This window comes from Myiozetetes cayanensis, unplaced genomic scaffold (genome assembly GCF_022539395.1).
Source record: "Myiozetetes cayanensis isolate MyiCay16 unplaced genomic scaffold, myiCay2020 scf21, whole genome shotgun sequence".
In the NCBI taxonomy this organism is placed as follows: domain Eukaryota; kingdom Metazoa; phylum Chordata; class Aves; order Passeriformes; family Tyrannidae; genus Myiozetetes; species Myiozetetes cayanensis.
In genome coordinates this window covers 8,242,527-8,261,974 of record NW_026087423.1, presented here as the reverse complement: position 1 = coordinate 8,261,974, position 19,448 = coordinate 8,242,527, and the positions used below count along the sequence as shown (strand labels likewise).

The 19,448-nt window shown below is 45.7% G+C and overlaps 1 protein-coding gene across 4 annotated transcripts in view; it reads right to left on the bottom strand.

Moving 5' to 3' along the window:
- Positions 1–19,448, bottom strand: part of CLIP1 (CAP-Gly domain containing linker protein 1) — a 57,831-nt gene that overhangs the window by 10,632 nt on the left and 27,751 nt on the right. For 2 of the 4 annotated variants that reach the window (XR_007629256.1, XM_050318156.1), the window contains exons 8-18: positions 15,207–15,311; positions 12,871–13,815; positions 11,476–11,592; positions 10,566–10,623; positions 10,245–10,328; positions 9,278–9,434; positions 8,465–8,630; positions 8,167–8,382; positions 3,594–3,731; positions 2,675–2,781; positions 966–1,086 (exon numbers count right to left, since the gene is read on the bottom strand). Coding sequence is in view for 2 of the 4 variants with exons in the window: in XM_050318156.1 (XP_050174113.1) it covers positions 966–1,086; positions 2,675–2,781; positions 3,594–3,731; positions 8,167–8,382; positions 8,465–8,630; positions 9,278–9,434; positions 10,245–10,328; positions 10,566–10,623; positions 11,476–11,592; positions 12,871–13,815; positions 15,207–15,311 (2,214 nt within the window). In the remaining 2 variants the exon portion in view is untranslated. Of the gene's footprint in view, positions 1–965; positions 1,087–2,674; positions 2,782–3,593; positions 3,732–4,866; positions 7,132–8,166; positions 8,383–8,464; positions 8,631–9,277; positions 9,435–10,244; positions 10,329–10,565; positions 10,624–11,475; positions 11,593–12,870; positions 13,816–15,206; positions 15,312–19,190; positions 19,224–19,448 lie in introns of all 4 variants that reach the window. The other 2 variants (XM_050318154.1, XR_007629257.1) reach the window with 2 other exon arrangements.

The following is a 19,448-nucleotide window of genomic DNA, read 5'->3' as shown; positions in this document are numbered from 1 at the left end:
TGAGTCAGTGCTGAGCCCACACGTCTGGGACTCTGCTCACCATCTGCACAGCTCCTGAGGATCAAGGAGCCTGAGCTTTACTCCTGTCAGCAGCTCAAAGGATTTAGGAACCAGCCAGATCTGGAGTCACTGATCCTCAGTACTTCCAATTGGGACTCTTGGGGAAAAAAATCAGCCTCTTGGCTTTTCTCTGCTACCTCAGGAAGGCAGTTCACAAAGCCCTGTCTTCCATGTTCTTCCTTTTGGGTAAGATCTTCCAAAGATTCCTTCAAGGTGTGCCTGTCACTGGAACTGCTGTACAAGGATTAAACCCACCACATTGGTGGCTGTAAATCTGGGGTTTTTTGGCTAAATACCAGTGATCCAAGCTGGGTAACTAAGCCCATACTTTAAGATTCCAACAACATGATTAATATATAAGAGCAAAAAATAAAAATATAAACTTAAGAGAGTCTTTTTCTCCCCATAAACTGCCAGCAGGAAAGGATTTCCATGGAGTGCAGTGCCCCAGCACCCCTGCCCGGCTGCAGCACAGTCCAGGCACGGCGTGAAGTTTGAGCAGACACAGGCACAGCACTTCTTAGAGACGGAGCCCAACCCAGCAGCTTTAAACACTATTCTGAAATACATCCTAAACACTCCTCGTTTTAGTGGGGAGAGCAGGAATAAGAGAATTAAGCAGCCCCATTTCCTTAGCGCTGCTCGATGGCCATTCCCCCTCCTGACAGAAACAGCAAGTGCCTGTTAATTCCCTTGGCTAAAGCACGTTTCGTTTATGCTCATTCCCAAGCCTCCCAAGGATCCCTCCGGGGTTACATAACCTTCTGTCAGCTGCACTTCCAACCTCCCCGTGCAGGTGGCTTCCACATTTATCCCAACCGTTCCCAGCACGGCTCATCCCGCCGGCACCGACAGCTCGCGCGGCTCTTCCCGCCCGGATCCGGGAAGGCTCCGGCCCCTCTCACCTTCTGGTGGCTCGTGACCTGCTCCCTGCTCCGGCCCAGCTCCTGGGCCAGCCTCACGTTCTCCTCCTGCAGAGCCTCGAGCTGCTGGGACTTGTGAGCTGCTGCCAGTTTGAGCTCCTCGCTGCGAGGACACAGAGAGCATCGTTACCATAGGAACGGGCCAGGCAGGGAAAACTGCGGGAGAGAGGCAGCTCCACAGCTTGGAAAAACACGTCCAGGTCACGTGTGGAGGGGAGCGGGGATAGCGGGGTAAGCCAGGGCTCGGTTAACCCCGGCACAAAACACCTTTCCCTCCCTGTGTGGGGCTCTCAGAAACGGGAGGTAAGCCCAGATTCCACGTCCTGCGCTTCCCATGGCCAGCAAGGCTCGGATTTGGGAGCACAGGGCAGGGACTGAGAGTCTTGGCAAGGTTTGCAGCCTGGGCTTTCACAGAAGGGAATTTTGCAGCCAGAGGTAAAACAGCAGAATTGCTTAAAAAGCAAAAAAAAAAAAAAGGAAAAACAAAGCTAGAAAAAAGGGAACAGGAAAAACCCTTCCAGTTCCACCAATTTAACTACTCCCTGATATCCAAACATTCAAGAATGTTGGAACTCAGGACAACAGGAAGCAAACCAGGAAAAGGTTCTCATTTATTCCATTATTTTAACAGATACAAACTCTGAAAATGAGACAAAAACTGAAGGAAAAAAAAGCTTTGCAGCTTCCATCAGCCTGTGCTGCTACTAAACGTGGTTTCCTTAAAAGAAGTTCATTTTCAACAAATTCTTGCAAGCTGCCTCTGACACAAGTGACTAAAACGAGTTTCTAGATTTGATCTCTTTCAAAAAACACAAGAGATCCCCTTCATTTCACTGAACAGTAATTTTTGTGACTGTTTTGTTTTTATAATACTCCTGTGTGCCACTATCACAGAGCTAAATCCTGACTGGAATAGTAAAAATGCTTTTGTAACAGTGGGAGGTAGAAGAGCCCTTAAGTCATTAACCTAATCAAGCACTTCAAAACACAAGGATCTGTGGTCTGTTATTGGGCACATTTAGACACAACTCTGATGAACTCTGAGCTCAGCATCTCCTGTGACTCAGATTTTTCAGCCATTTCTTGTACCTGGTCTCACCAGGTGGAGATGCTGTGAAATGCTCCTGATTTACATGTATTTGCATACATTTTATATTAATATCTATTATATATATTATGTGTATTTATATATATAGTAAAAATACATAAGATGTGTGTGTGTGTATATATATATATGTAAAATACATAACATGTATTTTTATTTATAGCATTTGTTTTGTACCAGTCAGGAAACAAATGCACAGGAATAAACTGCACAAAGCCACCAATGAAAAATAAAAGTAGACCCAAATATTCTATAAACAAACCCACTTAAAAACAACACTCTGAGTGCACTTGTGATGAAATCAAACAATTCTCCTACAACAAAGGTTTTAACATCATCTCATGCCCTCAGGTGGCAGAACCCTCCAATAAACAAATTCTTTCAAACAGAGCTCCAAGGATTTGCTTCCATTCCCTTCAGCAATTCAGGAGCCACGCTCTGATGTCAAGTTTTACACACTCCAAACTGCTGTTTAATTCTGACCCAATATCTGCTTTGGAGTGAGGATCCCAGAGAGGCAGCTCCTAAAACAATTGAAGGTAAACGAAACCCCAAAAATTAACGGATTCGACATGGAAATACTTACAATTCTTTCTTAAGTTCTTCCACTTTCTTGTTCTCCAGATTCAGCAGCTCTTTGGATTTATGAAGTTCCTCTTCGTTTCTCAGGTTGTTTTGTTTCAGCATGTCCAGCTTCAGGGGGAAAAAAACCCTCATTACACCAAGGAAACCCCACAGTCCTCAGGATGGGATGTCCAGCAAAATGGGGCCTGAGCTGCTCCATGTTCCATCTTTAGCCCTTAAATTCAGCCAGCCTGTTAGGAGACTTTCTGCATCCAAACTGAGCAGCACAGAGAATTCCAAGTCCACTGGGGAGCAGTTTACAGGAATCTGGTGTGAAGAGGTAAAGCCCAAAGCCCCTCAGCTCCACCAACTGCTGCACTGCTCAAAGCATCGGTTGTTTTGAAATGCAAAGCTTGTTGCTAAAACTACCTGTTCCCTGATCTTTATTCCTCTAAGATAACCAGCAAATTCTGCTTTTCCATACCTTAATTTCTGAGATTCAACAGGGTGGGTGTTGTGCCTGCAAGCTCAGGAAATGAATTCCTTGCAGAACGGGACAAACCGTGGTCCATCTATTTCCTGGGCTCGTGTCCACCAGGGAAACACCCCAAGCTTGTGAACCTGATTTGTTCCCATCCAGCCACACATGATATTATATAACAGATAATCTCCAGCCATTCTCATGGCATTACAAGGCCCTGGGGATTGTTTTTTAATCCAGAAAGTGAACCCCTCCCATATCAACGTCACCATTTCTAATTCTCGAGCCCTCAGATCTCGCTGCAAATCGTTCCTGTTTCAGCACACTTAGGGCAGCCCAGCTGTTCTACCACAATTATGGAGCTGCAGATGACAGAATCCTCTCCTGCCCCATCTAATTCTCAGTTGTTCTTACAAACCAGGCCAAACTTTTCATAGAAAAGCATTAAAAAGTGATTTACTTCATTCTGGAGCTTCTCGTTTGTCTGTCTCGAGTTCTCCAAAGAGGCCAAGGTTTCGATCTTCTCTTTGTGAATGGCATCCTTCTCCTTGGTCACCTGCTCCACAGCCTGGAAAACATCTTCTGCCATTTTGGCAGCCTAAAAATAAAGGGGAGTGGGAAAAAAGCATTTATTACTAAATGCACCTCCGACAGTAAAAGATGAACCCCAATACTTCATGCACAGCTCCACGGTTTGCCAGCTGCTTCCCAGTTAAATAAGGACTTCAACTGGGAATTTATTTGCATTTAGAAGCTGCATAAAGTATAAATTTCAGTGGAGAAGGTTCAGTTCCATGCAGAGACAGATCATAACCCCATGCTCGTGTCAGCACTGAGGAAATCCGTTCCCTGTTTTCATTCCTGGATTTCTCATTCCCACCACTGTGGCTGCTCTTAGCCCTCTGACCTCTTTAGACAGTGGTAGTTCAATAGATATTCACTCCCAACAGTCTGGTGTGTTTTCAGAAAATATGGAATTACAAAACCTCAACAATTTGGGCAATGATGGGCCAGGAGATAAAGCCAATTGGGGCGTTATTTTGTTGTTCGTTATGGCCTCGTGAAAGGAAACACTTCCCAAGGGTGTTAAAATACTCAGGTAGGTCTCATCTACAGGATATCCTGATTCCAATTTGTATTTAAAGTGATTTTCTGGGCTTCAAGCCACACAAACTGCCATTCAAAATCCTTTGCACGATTTGTTGGTGGTGAATACAAAACACTTCTGTGAATAAAAGAACACCAGAGTTGTCAATTGTCTTTCCCAGTCCCTTCCACTGCTTTTATCCAATTACATTTCCAGGAGCAGCACATTGCTTTATGTTTTTTGGAGTAACTCAAATTTGGAGTTTGTTGGAATTTAACATAAAGATCTAATCTAAACCTTATCTGTTGCTACTCTGGACTTGAAGCAGCAGAGTCCTTCAGCAGAAGGAGCTGCTCAGTGTCCCCTCCCAGATTCAGGGAACAGACCTTCCTTTTATTCACAGCTTACGTTGTTTCTTGCACCATTCAGCACCAAAAGAGGCTTTCGTAGTTAAAATATTTAAATAATAATAATAATAAAAGTGTCTTTCAGGCTCACAGTTATAATTTGTGACAAACCCAAAGTAAAATACTGAGGGAGAGCCCAGGATTGCAGTGGAGTGCTGAGTGTGCAATGAGGTGCAGAGGAAACCAGAGATTAGTGCTCAGGATTAGTAGAACTTGACTGTTTAACTACATTGCAATACCTCCAGTTTCTGTGCTACTGTTTGGGCCTGGAGAGTCTCAGTTTCTTTTAGTTTCAAAGCCAGATTGTTCATCTCCTCCTGCAGCATCTCATTTTTGCCCTGAGACTCCAACAATTTGCCTGAGAGGTCACTGTTAGTTTGCTCTAAAAGCGTAACCTCCTCACACAGCTTAAAATAATCCCGGGAGAATTTCTCCTTCTCCTTTCCTATTTCTTCCTTACTCAGGACCAGACTCTTCTGCTCAGCCCTCAGACTGTCCAGTTCCTCAAGTAACTTTGTTCTCTCCTCCTCCAGCAGCTCCAGCCTGGGTTGGAGCTCATCCAGCCTCTGGCAGGCACGGCCGTGCAGGTCCTGGAATTCCGACGCTGATTTGGACACGGAAGCAAAGTCCCCCCTCAGCTGCTCCACGCTGGAAACAAGCTGCTCCTTCTCTGCACACAGGGCTTCTTTCTCCTTCATTACTTCCACCAGTCGAATATCAGATTTTTCTTTCTCCTGAACTAGAAGTTCTTTCTCAGCCAGAAATCCCTGATTTTTCTCTCTCAGCAATTCCACCTCCTTCTCTAAGCAGCTGATGGTGCTTTGAAGCTCCGCGCGTTCCAACAGGAACGATTCCTTGTCCAGTTTTCGAGCTTCCTTTTCCATGGTCAAGTTTTCTTTCATAGCAGCCAGCTCTGCATGTAATTCCTGACACTTCTCCTGCAGTTCATCCCTCTCCCTGCTCATCTTTTCTCTGGCAGAGGAGCAGCTCTTCAAGGAGGCCGACAGGACCTGCTCGGCCCGGGATGCAGCTGCCAGCTCACCTTCTAACACACCTCTGGCATCCTGGGCCTCCTTCAGAAGGTTGGAAAGGTCACATTTACAGGCTTTTAGCTCTTCATTTTCTACAGCCTTCTCACTGAGCTCTGCCTTGAGGGCTTCAATGGAATCTCGGAGCACGACGTTCTCCTGGGCCAGAGCGTTCCTGGACGAGACGCCCAGTTCGTGTTCTCTCCTCAGATCACGAACTGCCTTTGCACAGGACTTGTTTTCCTCAAGAAGCTCTGAGTATTTTTTCTCCAATTCCTCCTTCTCTTGGAGAAGAGCTGCATTGTGCTTTTCCAACTGCAGCGACTTCTGAAGGAGAGATTCCTTTTCTGAGGCCAGTTCCTCTATTTTCTCAGTGCAGACTCTCTGAGCCAGCTCAGCCTCTGCTGAGGCCTTCACAAGCTCCTCAGCAATTGCCTTGTTCTCATTCAGAAGCTCCTCCCTCTCAGCCAAAAGCGCTCGTTCTGATGAAGAAAGAGCCTCTTTCTCCTGAAGTAACCGAGAACATTCTGAATGGAGCATCTCTCTTGAGGCCTCCGTTTCCTCAAGGAGGCGAGTGAGATTCCCAAGGGAATCCTCCAGCTCCACATTGTCTTTCCTCACAGTTGTGAGCTCCCTGTGCTCCGTCTCCAGCTGTGTTTGCATCTCTTTCTCTCTCACTTTTAACACCTGGTTTTCACCGACCGCGTTGTCCAAACTCACCCTCAGCTCCTCCAAGTTTTCCAGGAGCGTCTCCTTCTCCGCCTGCAGACTCTGAGTGGCCTGCAGGGCACTGCTCAGCTCCTCTCGGAGGGCTCCAAGGGTATTTTGAAGGGCTGAGTGTTCCCCCAGGGCTGAATCTCTCTCTGCAGTCACTGCTGACAGTTGTTGCTGGAGCTCCCTTTGATCTCGGGCCAAGGCCTCGCAGGAGCTTCCCAGCTTCTGAATGACGTCATCTTTGTCCTTTATAACCGCATCTTTCTCTTCCAGAAGTTTCCTCTGGTGATTCCCCAGTTCCTCCCATTGCTTGGTGTGTTTCTGACATTCCACACCCAGGGCATCCCTGCTGGCCTCGAGTTGTCTCAGCTGGAGGAGCAAAGCTGACTGTGAGGAGCGCAGAGCGTCGTTCTCCTCCGCCGCCTTCAGGAGCTCTCCCTGGGCCGCCTCCAGTTCACACAATAATTTGCTTTTCTCACACACCAGCAGTCCCTTCTCTGTGCTCTCCTGCTGCCTTCTGACCTCAGCCTCTTCCTTCTGCTCCAGGACTCTTTGATTTTCTGACCTCAGTTCTTCTTGGTCTCGCTGCATTAATGAGATCTTTGATTCCAGTTCTTTAAGTTCTGATAACAAGGAACCTCTCTCTAATTTTAAAGCTTTCCCCTCCTGTGCCAAGGTCTCTTTTTCTGCCATCAAACCCCTCATCTGGTCTGACATTAGTTCAAGTTCTTTTCTGGCTGATGCTAACACAGAGCTCAGGGACTAAAGAAATAAAGTCAGGGAGAAGGGAAAACAAAAATGAAGTCAAGCAGACAAATGAGAAATGTGCTTTTAAGGGCAAATAGAGCGATTTTAATTCAAGTTTGAAAAGTGTATACACTGACACACAGTCCCTGTGTGAACTCAGCTGCTGACAGAGCCCCCTGGTACTTCACAGAACACCTCCCATCCACAAGAAAAGTTTTCAGTGCTATAATAATAATAATAATGGTTTAAAAGTTCCTCCATGCAAGATTTCATCTTGTTTTTAAAACTACTCTCAACAAATTATCTGAATGTAAATTACTCAGAGAGAAGGGCCACAGAATTATTTAATGAGACTCTTAAGTAAATTTAAATGCAGGGAGTTGTATTAGATCTCGGTATCAATATTAGATATTCCAATTCTCAATTTCTGTAGGTAATTCTCATGATTCTCTCAAAAATATATCATCAAAACCCCGTTAACTCAACCCCCCCACAGCAGTGGTGGCAACACTGTGTGTCAATTTATACACTAAATACTTTGCTAAAGCATAAACCAAAGATCATAGCAAATAACTGATGAGGGATGAAAGCAAGCACTAAATGTCAAAGAAACAGGAGGAAAAATTAAAATTACTGAAGTCAAGCTACACACTGAACAGATGCAGATCTTATGGGACTACAGAATGAAAGTCCAGCACTTCTGAATGAAACAGCTCATGATTTATCTTCAAATTCAACATTTAAAAAAAGAGGGAATTACATTTGGCTGCAAGTGACTGTGCTGAGGCACATATCTCTGAGCACAAATTGTTAACATCAAACAACTGGATTTTGTCAATTCTTGTGTCATTTAGAGAAGAATTAACAGCCAGTTAGTCCTGTGTGCTTCTCCTCCCCAGCCCATATCCACCTACCCTGGAAGAGCTCAAAGAGGAAAACACTGCAAAACTCTTGCTATGAGAGGCTGAAGCAGCAAAAAACCCCCAAGGATTCACTGAGACAGGAAGATTTCAACTCCAAATTACTCCCAGAGTAACAAAATCCACCTACTTTGGCCTGTTCCACTTCCTTCCTCAGCTCCTCGGTCCGTGTTTCCAGCTCGCTGTTTTTCCTCTGGGCAGTTTTCAGAGCCTCCTCCGCACTCAGCAGGTTCTGCCTGAACCCCTGGATTTCTGCATCGTGTTTGGCCACCAGCTCAGAATTTTCCTTCTCATACTTGGCCTGAAGATCTCTGTACTCAGTTTGGCTGCTCTGGATTTGCTGTTGCTGGTGGCAGACAAAGCAGGCACAGGTCAGGCAGCAGTGGGACGATGCCACACGCACCCTTTGGTGCTCTCAGAGTCCTTACCATGTCTGTTAATTGATCCTGCAGATTCTTCAGTTCTGCCTGATGAATCTGGAGAGTTTCCTGCTGACTCTGCTCAGCTTTCTGGGCTGTTTGCTCCACGTTCCTCTCAAGCTGAGCAGCCTTTTCATTCGCTTTTGTGAGCTCAAGTTGTATTTGCTCCAACTGCCTGGAAAGCCCAAATGAAAGGACATCACTTTTTGCTGACAGCACCACAAGCACAGAGATGAAAGAGTCAGAGTTATGCTGAAGTTCTATATCCTGTCCAAGCCTTAGAGAGAGATTTAATTATTTAACATAAAGAAAATGTTTTGCTAAATTCAATATCCACAGGGGGGACCAAGCACTTGCTCTTCACTCACGTGCAGAGCAGCTGCCAGAGCAACCCCCCAGTCTGGGGGTGAGAAAAGGTAAAGAACAACAATTTCTATTTGGAAGAAAACATGTTTTGTCTTGCTGGAAAAAATGTGACCCAGGTCTTTTATATATCCAAATAAATGGAGCTTATCAGGTAATCAAGTCATCCTGAAGCACGGTGACAAAACAGTCTAGGTTATTAAAAAGGTCATTTACTCTGGGCAATGAGACATTCCACAAGAATTTTGGAATTATAAATGTTTGATGCTCTTCAAACCACTCCCAGGAGCCTGCTCTGATTAATTTAGCTTGCTGGACTAAGTTCACCTGTCACATCAATGTGACACAGGGGAGCAGCTTGTTCAGATATTTACAGGAAAATCAGATGAGGAGCTGGGAGTGTGGGAGTGAGGAATTAGTGTCCCAAAGCCCTGGCAGTGAGGAAATAGCAGGGAATACCTTTCTTTGGAGCGCAGCTCATCGTTCATCTTGGTGAGCTGGGCAGAGCTGTCCCCCGAGGACTTCATGATCTCTGCAATGTCATTTTCCAGTTTGGCTTTAGCTTCCACCAGTTGCTGCTCTCTCTCTTCTCGCTCCTTCAGCTTCCTCTCCATCTCTGGGCAAAACAAAGCTTGTTAGGCTGGGAAATGTAAGAGGAAGGGCAGTTCTGGTGAAGAGCCCCAAACTGCAATTTGATGTCCAGACCTCGCAACTAAAACTTGCGACTGAACTGAAGCAAAAGGTTGAGAACCCTTCAGGAACAGTAAAGAGCAACTGAGTCACATCAGGCCAGCAGAGGTGGGGACAGGCTGTGCTGTGCCAGAGGGGAAGGCAGCACAGCACGAACAGTGAAGGCAACGCGAAGCTGCGGTGACAAAATGACTCAGTGTGGGGCAGGCACTGCCACCCCCAGCCCTGGGATCCCTCCTGCAGTCCCATGCAAGGTTGGCTTGGGGGCACAGGGCACGCCTGAGGTCCCTCTGCGCTGGTTTTACACTGACAAGGACACAGTAAGGCCTCCTGTGAGAGGGGAAGGTGACAACCAGGCTGAGCCGGCGGTTTGGTGTCCTCAGAAAGAGCACAGGGGTTGTGGACGAGGCTGAGAGGGAACTGTTCATGTTTGGAACCCCCCAGGGTGGTCCCTGAGCCTCTGCCTGGGGTCTGACCATCCCCACAGGGTGGGTTTGTTGCAATGATGTCAAACAAGAATTGAAGGATTGAGTTAAACACACCCAGGCAGCAAATGCTGGGCCTCACTGCACCATCTCCTGAGCACTGGCATCATCAGTGCTGGGTCACTCCTCACAGCCCACACAAAAGCCCTTCCTTGGAAGGCACAGGCACTGGGAAAAGCATTTCACCAACTCCAGGAGGCACAGCACAAAGCACAAAGCTGCTCCAAACATCCCATTGTAGCCCTCCTTACCTGTCAGACTGGACTTGAGCTGTTCCAGTTCTGAAGACATGAGTGCAAACTGCTCTTCTTTTTGGGTCAGTTTTGTCACCGTTTCTAAAGGCAAGGTAAATTTTGAGAAACAAAAGTTAGTAAATAACTGCTGAGACGCAGAGGATTCCACCTGCTCGCCAGGACTGCTGCTCTTTTAGAGGCTTGCAAGTAACCCTGGCCTTTCCACAGCCACTGCCAGTGCTGTGCCAGCAGGTGTAAATCTGAGAGCATTTTAAATCCTCTTTATTTGGCACGAAATCCCTGCAGGTTTGGGGCTCTGGTCACTTCAGCAGCACGTACCTTGCATAGCTTGTTGGACGTTTTTCGCTTCATCGGCTGCACTGGTGAACTTTTCTCTCTGCAAAAGGGATAAAAACCCAGGGTGAGGTTTGGTGGGGACAGCACAGCTCAACCACTGAATTTATTGTAGGTGTTTGTCAGGCACAAAATGGAGCAGTGTTTGCTCCCAGCACAAAGAGATCTGAAGTTGATCGTTCAGCAACACAAAGCAAGATCTTCCCTTGCCTTGGTTGCAAGGGAGTCCCTCGACATTCCAGCAACTTCTCTGGGGTAGGAAACCTGATTTGGGGGTCTCTACCCTTGCTGCTCACAGGCTGCACAGTGACACCTGTGATCCACCCCCCACCAGTGTTTTCCAGCAAGAATTGATGCCAGACAGGGAAGAAAAAGGGGGATATTGAGGAAGACAAGTGTGAATTATTTTACCACTGGTCATGGAAAGTGAAAACAAAAAGCCCATTTTTTTTGTTACTACTCCAATGCAGTTCCTCAGGAAAATCCCACCCAGGGAAAGAATATTTGAAAATTTAGATAAATTCATAAAACAAGAAGTCAGATGAAAAATGTCTTAAAAAACCACTTGTAAGAAGTGTGTAACAGTCATTAAAACACTTATAATTAAGGGCCACGTGTTCCTTAATGAGTAGTCCAAAACACCAGACTGCTTTTGATTTAGTTTTAGTTCAATTCTGCAATCCATAAACAGGTGAGTTTTATTTACACAAAACACCTGTCTCAAGGAAATGCTCTTTTCACCCATTATCCATGAACCCCTTCCTTGCCTTCTTTCCCTGAGGAAAGCAGCTCTGGAAAGGCTTTGCTCGAGCTGATCCACAGATTTCAACGACACTCTCACCAGGAAAACCCAAAATTCAAAGAGTAAAGTCAAAATTTGGGGGTTTTTACTCACCAAAACTTGAAGTTCCTTTTCCAAAGAATCTTTAACTTGATTTACTGCACTCAAGTTTGTCTCAAGGTCAAGAAGCTTTTGCTCTTTGCCCTGCAGTTCTGTGGCCAGGTTACTGGCCTAACAAAGGGGGTGAAATGGAGCAAAATAAAATGACAAACATGAGTGAAAACTCAGGAAAATTAAAAGGTGAATCTGAAAGAAAGAAACTGTAACATTAAAATCACTCTAAGATGACAAATTAAAATAAAATAAAATAAAATGATAACTGAGTGGAGCAGATTTCCACTGATGACACAAACATCACAGCACTTGGATCTTGGAAGAGATTTCAAATCATTACAATGTAGCTTTTTGGAATCGATGGTGAAGACATTTAATGTCTGATGCTTTTGAGTACATTCAAAATCTCAAACCAAAGTAACAGCATCAGTTCAATCAGTAGTTTGGGTTCTTTATTGTTTTGATTTTTTTTAAAACTGATTAATTTGGGCTTCAATTGGTTGTTCAGATCAATCCACACAGCAGGATGGGATTTTTCCAAGGGCTTCTGACCACCAGGGGTGATGCAGAAACCCAGTGTGACCTCAAAAAAGGAGAGTCAAAGGTAGAAATTTGGGATCTTGGAGCCATCTCTGAAGGTTTAGGAAAGCTTTTCCCAGTCACTTTGCCACTGCTCTGACAGTGAGAGCTCCAGCTTGGTGGGTCATGCGCAGATTGAGGGGGAACCCCAAAAATTAAGTGGCATCTCAGCACTTTTCTCCCTGGCTCCAGTGGTGGGACAACTTGCAGGCACTGGCACTCAGCTTCAAGGAGAGATTTCATCCATCCCAGTGTATCAGATGGTCAATGGTCAGATGCATCTCACTGCAGGCTGGGGCTCAACCTGCTGTGAAGCAGGGCCAACAACACCCCTGCACACCCTGGGCTGCAGGAAAAGCTCCACCAGGACCTTTTTTGCTTCCTTTTGTTTTTAACCATCTCTTCCACCACCTGGTCAGATGAGGGGCGAGGCCCCAGAGGGAACATTTCCCCACTGAGCCCGAGGTCACTTCATCTGAGTGTCCCTGTCACCGAAGTTGGAGCCCCAGGATGTGTGGCATCTCCTCCCCAGATAAGCCACCAAAGTAACTTTTCCACAACAGGAAGCTTTCAGTTTTTCAGCCTGCAGCAAGAAGGAGCAGAGGGAACCTTTTCCTGTTGCTCATTGCTGAGGATGGAGCACTAAAATCCTGCTGAGACCCAACCCGGTGAACGCTCCCTCCTAAACCTCCTCAGATGGCACCAAGATACACAACCAGTAAAACTCCTTTCTCCTGTGATGTGTTTGCAGATTAAAACAGTACAGATGTCAAACAAAAGGAAAAGCAAAAGAAAAGGATGGATGTTGATACAAACCTGGCTAATTCCATCAACCTTTTCAGTCTCTAAAGTCTGAATTTGTTTCTCAGCTGCCTCAAGCTGCTTGCTAAGTTTCTCGATTTCCAATTTACCTTCAGAATTGGCTTTCTGAAGTGCAGCAAGGTCCAAAAGCTTTTCTTCAGCAGCTTTGATCTGTGGTGTAAGACTATCAATAACTTTGGTTTGTTCACTGCACTTGGCTTGCAGTACCTCTAGCTCCTTTACCTTTATCTCAGCTTCCTGTAATTTGTTTAAAGTGTCTTCCATTTCTACAAGGTGCTGATCTTCCACACTTTCCAGTTTGCTCTTCAGGCTTTCCAGGCTTTGCTCTTTCTCCTCGGTGACTGCCAAGAGTTTGGCTTTCAGGGCCTCCACCTCTTTCAGGTGGTGGGACCTTTCACTCTCCTGCTTCGCTTTGAAAGTGGACATTTCGCTCTCGTGGTCCAACTTCATCTTCTCGATCTGAGTCTTCAGCTCTGCAAACTCTGCCGTCTGAGCCCCCACCCCTTTGCTGAAGGACACTTTCAGTTCTTCCATGGCTTGCTGATGGGAGGCAATTGCAGATTCCAGCTTGGATTTCCACAGCTCGATCACCTCGGAGTTCTCCTTGTTGGCGTGATCCAGCTTGGATTTCAAGGACTCGTTTTCTTTGGCCATTCTCTCGTTCGAGGCCGACAGGGATTTGATCTCTTTCTGCAGGGCTTCCTCGCTGACCCCAAACTTCTCCCTCAGGGAATTCACCTCGTTCTGGTGTTCTTTGCCAGCTGCTGCCATTTTCTCTTGCAGAGAGCTGATCTCTTGTAACAAGGACAGAGAAGTATCCACGTCATCCACGTGTTTAGTGGAATCCAACCTCCCCCGGAGCTCGGCCACCTCCTTCACCCTCAGGGCCAGATCCCTCTCCAGCTCCATGATACGGGACTTTTCTGACACCGTGGCCACCTGTGATCAACAGTGTTTAAAAAAAGGAAGAAAGAATTATCAAAGATACATTGAACACAAAGACACCCAGGCCTCGCTGCAAAGAATCCACCGAGTGTCGCAAACTGCCTCGAGAAAGGAAAAACGGCCACAAGTTTGTATTAAATACAGATTATGATCTCTCCAAGGGTGGAATTTAGTTACATCCATTTTTCTGAAGTCACCTAGAGATGACAACTTGCTGAACAACTTACAAAGTGCACTGATGTGTATTAGCAATGGTTAGCAGAGTGTTTCTCAGGACCATTTTAAGCAGACTGGGAAAGAAGACAGAACCCTGAGGTCTTTATTTGTTGAAATAAGGCCTCCAAATTAATCTCATCCCAGCTCTGAGATGTCAGGGAAAATTACAACCACATCTTCAGCCTATAAATCTTCTGAAATTCCTTCCACATCCACTTAACTGTCCTGGAAAAAGTGTTCTCACTATCTGAGCTTTCCACTGGCTGTCGAAGCACTTTGTGCCACAGCAGAGCTCCCACAATTAACTCTAATTAGAAAGTTACTGTTTCAACCTCCTTATTATAATAATAATTATAATATAATTAGAATAATTTTTTCATCATCCTGAAAAAAAAATATTACTTACCTGCAATTGCTCTTTAAAAGTACTTATTTCAGAGTGTGTTCTGGGGTTTATATTCATCCTGAGGGTTTTTATTCATCCTACCTCAACTTCAAGAAAATCCCCATGTGTGAGCACAGATATCTGTGTGTGTGTGTAAATATATATATTTATATATATCCTTTAGAATGGACATCTGCTGAACTTCTGCCTTGGGTTAAAGTATATCCAGTAATATTTTAGCAGGCAGCAGTATTACTAATGCTACTGGGACATCCATTAAGAGATTATGTCACTGGTGGTTAAAAAAAGAGCTAAAAGGGCCCTGCAAACCAGGATTTAGCCAAGCAAGAAGTACAGCAACTCCTCAAGACCTCAGAAACCAAGCCCCAAATACTGAGTTGGTGTTAAAAGGATTGGCACATTCAATCTTATTTTTTTTTTGGAGGGGTTTCCTGAACTTTGCTACATCTTAAAATGAACCAGTGGAGGTTCCTTTATGTCAGTTCACGGCCCCATTTTGCCGGTTTATGTCAATTCACGGTCCCATTTTGCCACATTCAGAACTGAGTGTGAATTTTGCCGTGGGAAGGCGTCTTACCTGAGCTCCTCCAGGAGAGAGGCCCCGTGTACAGGCACACACATCCACCCCTCCCCCAAGAACAAAGCTAATTCCTGCAGCGCTCCAGCTCCACGGAACGCCGGCTGAGCGTCACGCCCAGTGCGTGCCACCAGCACCGTCCCCCACACCAAGCAGTGCCGGTATCCAAAGAGTGAAATCCATTACCCTAGTGTCTTCTAACTCCCTCTGCAGTTTGTCAGCTTTGGTCTTTTCAAAGAGCAGGCTCTGTTCAAGCTCCTTAATGCGGGCATGCTCCAGTTTGGTCTGCGTCTGTTAGTGAAAAGGGAGAGGAAGAGACACAACGGTGCCACCATCACATGCCAGCACGACAGGAGGGAGCCACATGCAGGCCGTGCTGCCAGAGGCCTCTACCAGTGATGAGCAGAGAGGATGCAGTGGAGAGAATGGACAGGGAAATGCTACGGATGAGGAACGTGGGCGGAAAGGGCTGGGTGGATGGATGGATGGACGGATGGACGGTGGCGAAATCAATCGACCGGTAAATGGAAATGGCAAACGGAAATAAATGGCAAACGGAAGGACGGGGACGAGAAGGGTTCATGCAGCTGAGTAGGAGTTATTTATCAGTACAGGAGGTTTTCAGCACCAATTAGAGTAGTTATGTAATAAAAAATAATATATATATGTGCATATCTATCTCTGCCTGTTCTAACAGGATGGTCGGTCCCTTTCCTTGTCATCCCTTTTAACGTGCTGGGTTTATTTTATAAATAATTTATTTATTAACCAGGGGACACCAATTCCACACTGAAGCTCATGTGACAAATCCAAACTTTTAACTTCCTGGGGTTTTTTATAGTAGCTGTCCCTCAAGTCCCAGCTATAAAACTGCTCTTAGCCAAGACCTGGGAACATGAAGGTTCATTTGCCACTATGATTTGAATTATTTAAACAGAAAGAGAGGGGTTGTCTAGAACTCCAAACCCCTCCTGGTTTTTCCCTCTCCTCTTCCAGGAAGGAAACAAGTAACAAGTACTTGTTTAAGTCACAAGATTTCCCCCAAAGCAGGTAAGAATCAGCCTGGTTGCCCTGCAGTCCCAGAAGTCTAAATATATCCAACCAGATGTGGAAGTAAGGAAAAAGAAAGCAAGACCTTTGGAATTCTAAGAGGTTCCCAAAGAGGAGCAGGACACAGATGAAGCTAAGAGAGCAGGTACCTCCTGCCTTTTGCTTCCAACAGGTGGAATTTTTAGCAAGAACACAGAATATTGGATATTCTGGTTTGTTATCCAGAGGCTGCCAGAGGCCTGCAAGGGATCCCGAGGTTTGGGAGGTGCAGGTAAAGCCCAGCAGGGAGTTCAGAGCTGAGCTGCACCTTCAGCTGAGCTGCTGATCTGCACCTCTGAAGTGGGGAAGAGAAAAAAGGAAAGAGGAATATAAAGAAGTAAGAGCCTCCTATTTCTGAAGTGCAGAGATTCAAGAACTGTCCTTCTTTAAATTTACTGAACAACCCAAGTGAAAAGGATTGGGGAAACCTGCTGATGCTTCACAGGGTCCTCTGCAAACAGAGCAGCTTTCCAGGCTTGGCCACGGTGGGAACAAGGTGGATGTCCAGAAGATGAGTGAAGGTGAAAGATTTATTAACCAAGGAAGTTGCACCCATGGGTGCTGATGAAGGTTCTGTCCACACAGCTGGACTGCCCAGGTAATTCACTGCAGAGCAAGTAACACAGTTCACAACTAAACCAGGATGGACAGAGGAGAGCCCTGGAACCTGAACTGGGAGCATGGGATTGGATGAACCCAAACAGGATTGATTCAGGAACCCAAGGGCAGCTGTGTGGGTCGGTGGCAGGACCTGCTGCTTCTCCCACCTCTGCAGTGACACCAAACCCTGCAGAGCTGTGTGATGGGAGGGAAAAGCTGCTCAGTGCTGCCCTCAAACCAGGCCCAGCAGCCAAGGACCTTCTGTGGGCCCTGCAGAGCAAGTGGGATGGGATGGGATGGGAGGAGCCTCTTCTTTTGCTCCAGGCCTGTTCTCCAAAGACAGAATTCCTCCTGACAGCAGCAGGTTATCCTCCTTCCCAAAGCATGCAGACATCTGGGGAGATAATTCTTTAAACCTTTTTCCCAGCTGGAAGCAGTTGGCTGTGTTACCATGGAGTTACTTGGTTACTTAAGGACACCAAAATCCACCACCACTGAAAGTTGCTTCTTAGATCTGTTTTATGAAAGTGTTTCTCTCTCAGAAGATCTTCAGTGGATAGGGGGGAAAATGCTCCACAAGAACATAAATTCCACTTTTTGCTGCCCACAGGCTTTGAAAATGGAATTAAGTGTTCTAAGGGAAATAACTGTTTTGGAAGTGGCTACATTCAGGTTTTTATTCTGACACAGGTCAGTATTAGTTCTGATCCACACCAAAATTGTAAGTATGAAAAGTAATCTATTTTAAAACTTGGAAACCTGTACCTTCCTTGCTCTAACTCAAAGGATCTACTAAAAACCAAGAAATCCCAAACCTGATAGTTGCAGAATTCTCCCTGAATATGTTTTTCTATGCTACATTAAACCCAAACACTTTGATCAGTAATTTTATAGACTGTTTTATTAGTGCAAAGATCAGATCCACCATTACTGGTTACTGGGTTCTTTTTAAGACTCATCTCTTACAAATGGGAACAAGTTAAAAAAATCCTACCAAAATGGAAATAAAAGGTTGAAAAAAATAATACTCTGGAGATCTTTGCTGGACACCTTTTTCCCCATTTAGAGCATGAGAGATTATCCTTTAATCATGTCTGATTCCCAAGGGACAGGCTCCAGTTTCCCTGAGGTAAAAATCACTGCAAAATCTGGAATCATTCCAAATGATCATTATGTAGAGAGGAATTCCCACTGATTATGGTTCTCCTTGAGGAAACCCAGAGCACAGTGAATGAGAAGAGCAGAAAGAGAAGAATTTGATTGTAAAACCCTTAACTTTGATGGCAAAGAAAACCAGGAAACCAAAACTCAGACAGCAAAAGCGAAGGAAGCATCTTCCCCTTCTCCAACCTTTGCAGCTGGATCGGTGACGTGGGAATGGGATGAGCTTTTCTCTGCCTGGAATCCTAAAGAATTCCACCCAAACTTCAGAGACTGGACATCAGCTCTTTGCAGCACTCGTGACTGCTCTTTCTCTTCAGAATAAACCTCACTGTTAGTTCCCCAAGGTGGGAAATTGTGCTGAAGCCAGAAATGCTGATGATACTTCCAGGATGGGGCAAGACCCCTCCAGTCCCTCTGGGCTGGGAAAACAGTCCCAGAACACCACTGAGATCCTGAAGGATCAGCCTAAAAAACCAAGTGATCACCCACTTCTCTCCTTTGGAGGGCAAAGATGTCCATTTTTGATGGAAAAATCAGGACAGTGAAATCAGGAGAGGATTAATCCAGGAGCGCACAAAGAGAGAGGAAGGCACATGCAGAGTTATCCTGACACATCATCATTAGTGGAGATTAAAACACCAAGAACGCCCAGGAAAGCAGTTTCAGCCTTGAGAACTTCCTATCTTGGCTGGGGATGCAGCAGAGGAGGCAGCCTGGGAGAAACTTTCCCTTAAAGCTCCTCTCTCTCCCGGGCTGTGGCAGCACAGGGGCTGCTCAGGCCTGGCAAGGCCATTTCCTACATAATTCAAGAGAAGCTACAGTAAAATCAGGCAGCTTTGCACACTAACGGTTCAGGGGGGTTTTATCATCTCTCCCCTTCGGCATTTCATGCCAGAAAGGGAAAACAGCTAAGGGGAGGTGGGGACAGAACGATTAATTGGCTACTTGCACTTCACATCCACTGAGCAGCAGCAGGAGCTCAGAGGAAAACAGGCAGGGCTTGTGAAGAAAACACCTGCAATCCTCCATCAAATGAAGGCTGTTTCAGTGATGGGCCTGCACTCTCCAGTGGGTGCCACAGGTTGGACCCTAAAGAACCCAAATGCCACGCTCAGCTTGTCTCAGTTAACGGGGGTTTAGTCACTCCACACAACCCTTCCAGTAAATGCCAGAATTGCTCTGGAAGCAACAACATGCACACAAATACCAGAGTCGAGGTTTCAATAACAGATTATGCAGTTAGTGAATCAGTAGAAGCGTTTTCTGCACACAATCTGTTAACAGGGGGGGTCTCTGCACATTGAAGTGCCCTCTTACATTGTCAGGGTCTTCCGAAATCTGCCTCTTTCGCTATCAGTGAAATTGAAAACAAACAGAAATGTTTCACCTGCAGACTCAGCACGGACGTTCCAACACAAGCAACAGGACACGTTTCATCAGCCTGAATTGGGTTTAAACTCCCAGTTACGCACCTTGACAAACCAGAGGCTTTAAGATGGTTTGTCGCAACTATCGACCGATTTACCAGAAAATGAAAAACTCAAATATCTCCGTGGATTAAACAATAAAAGGAGT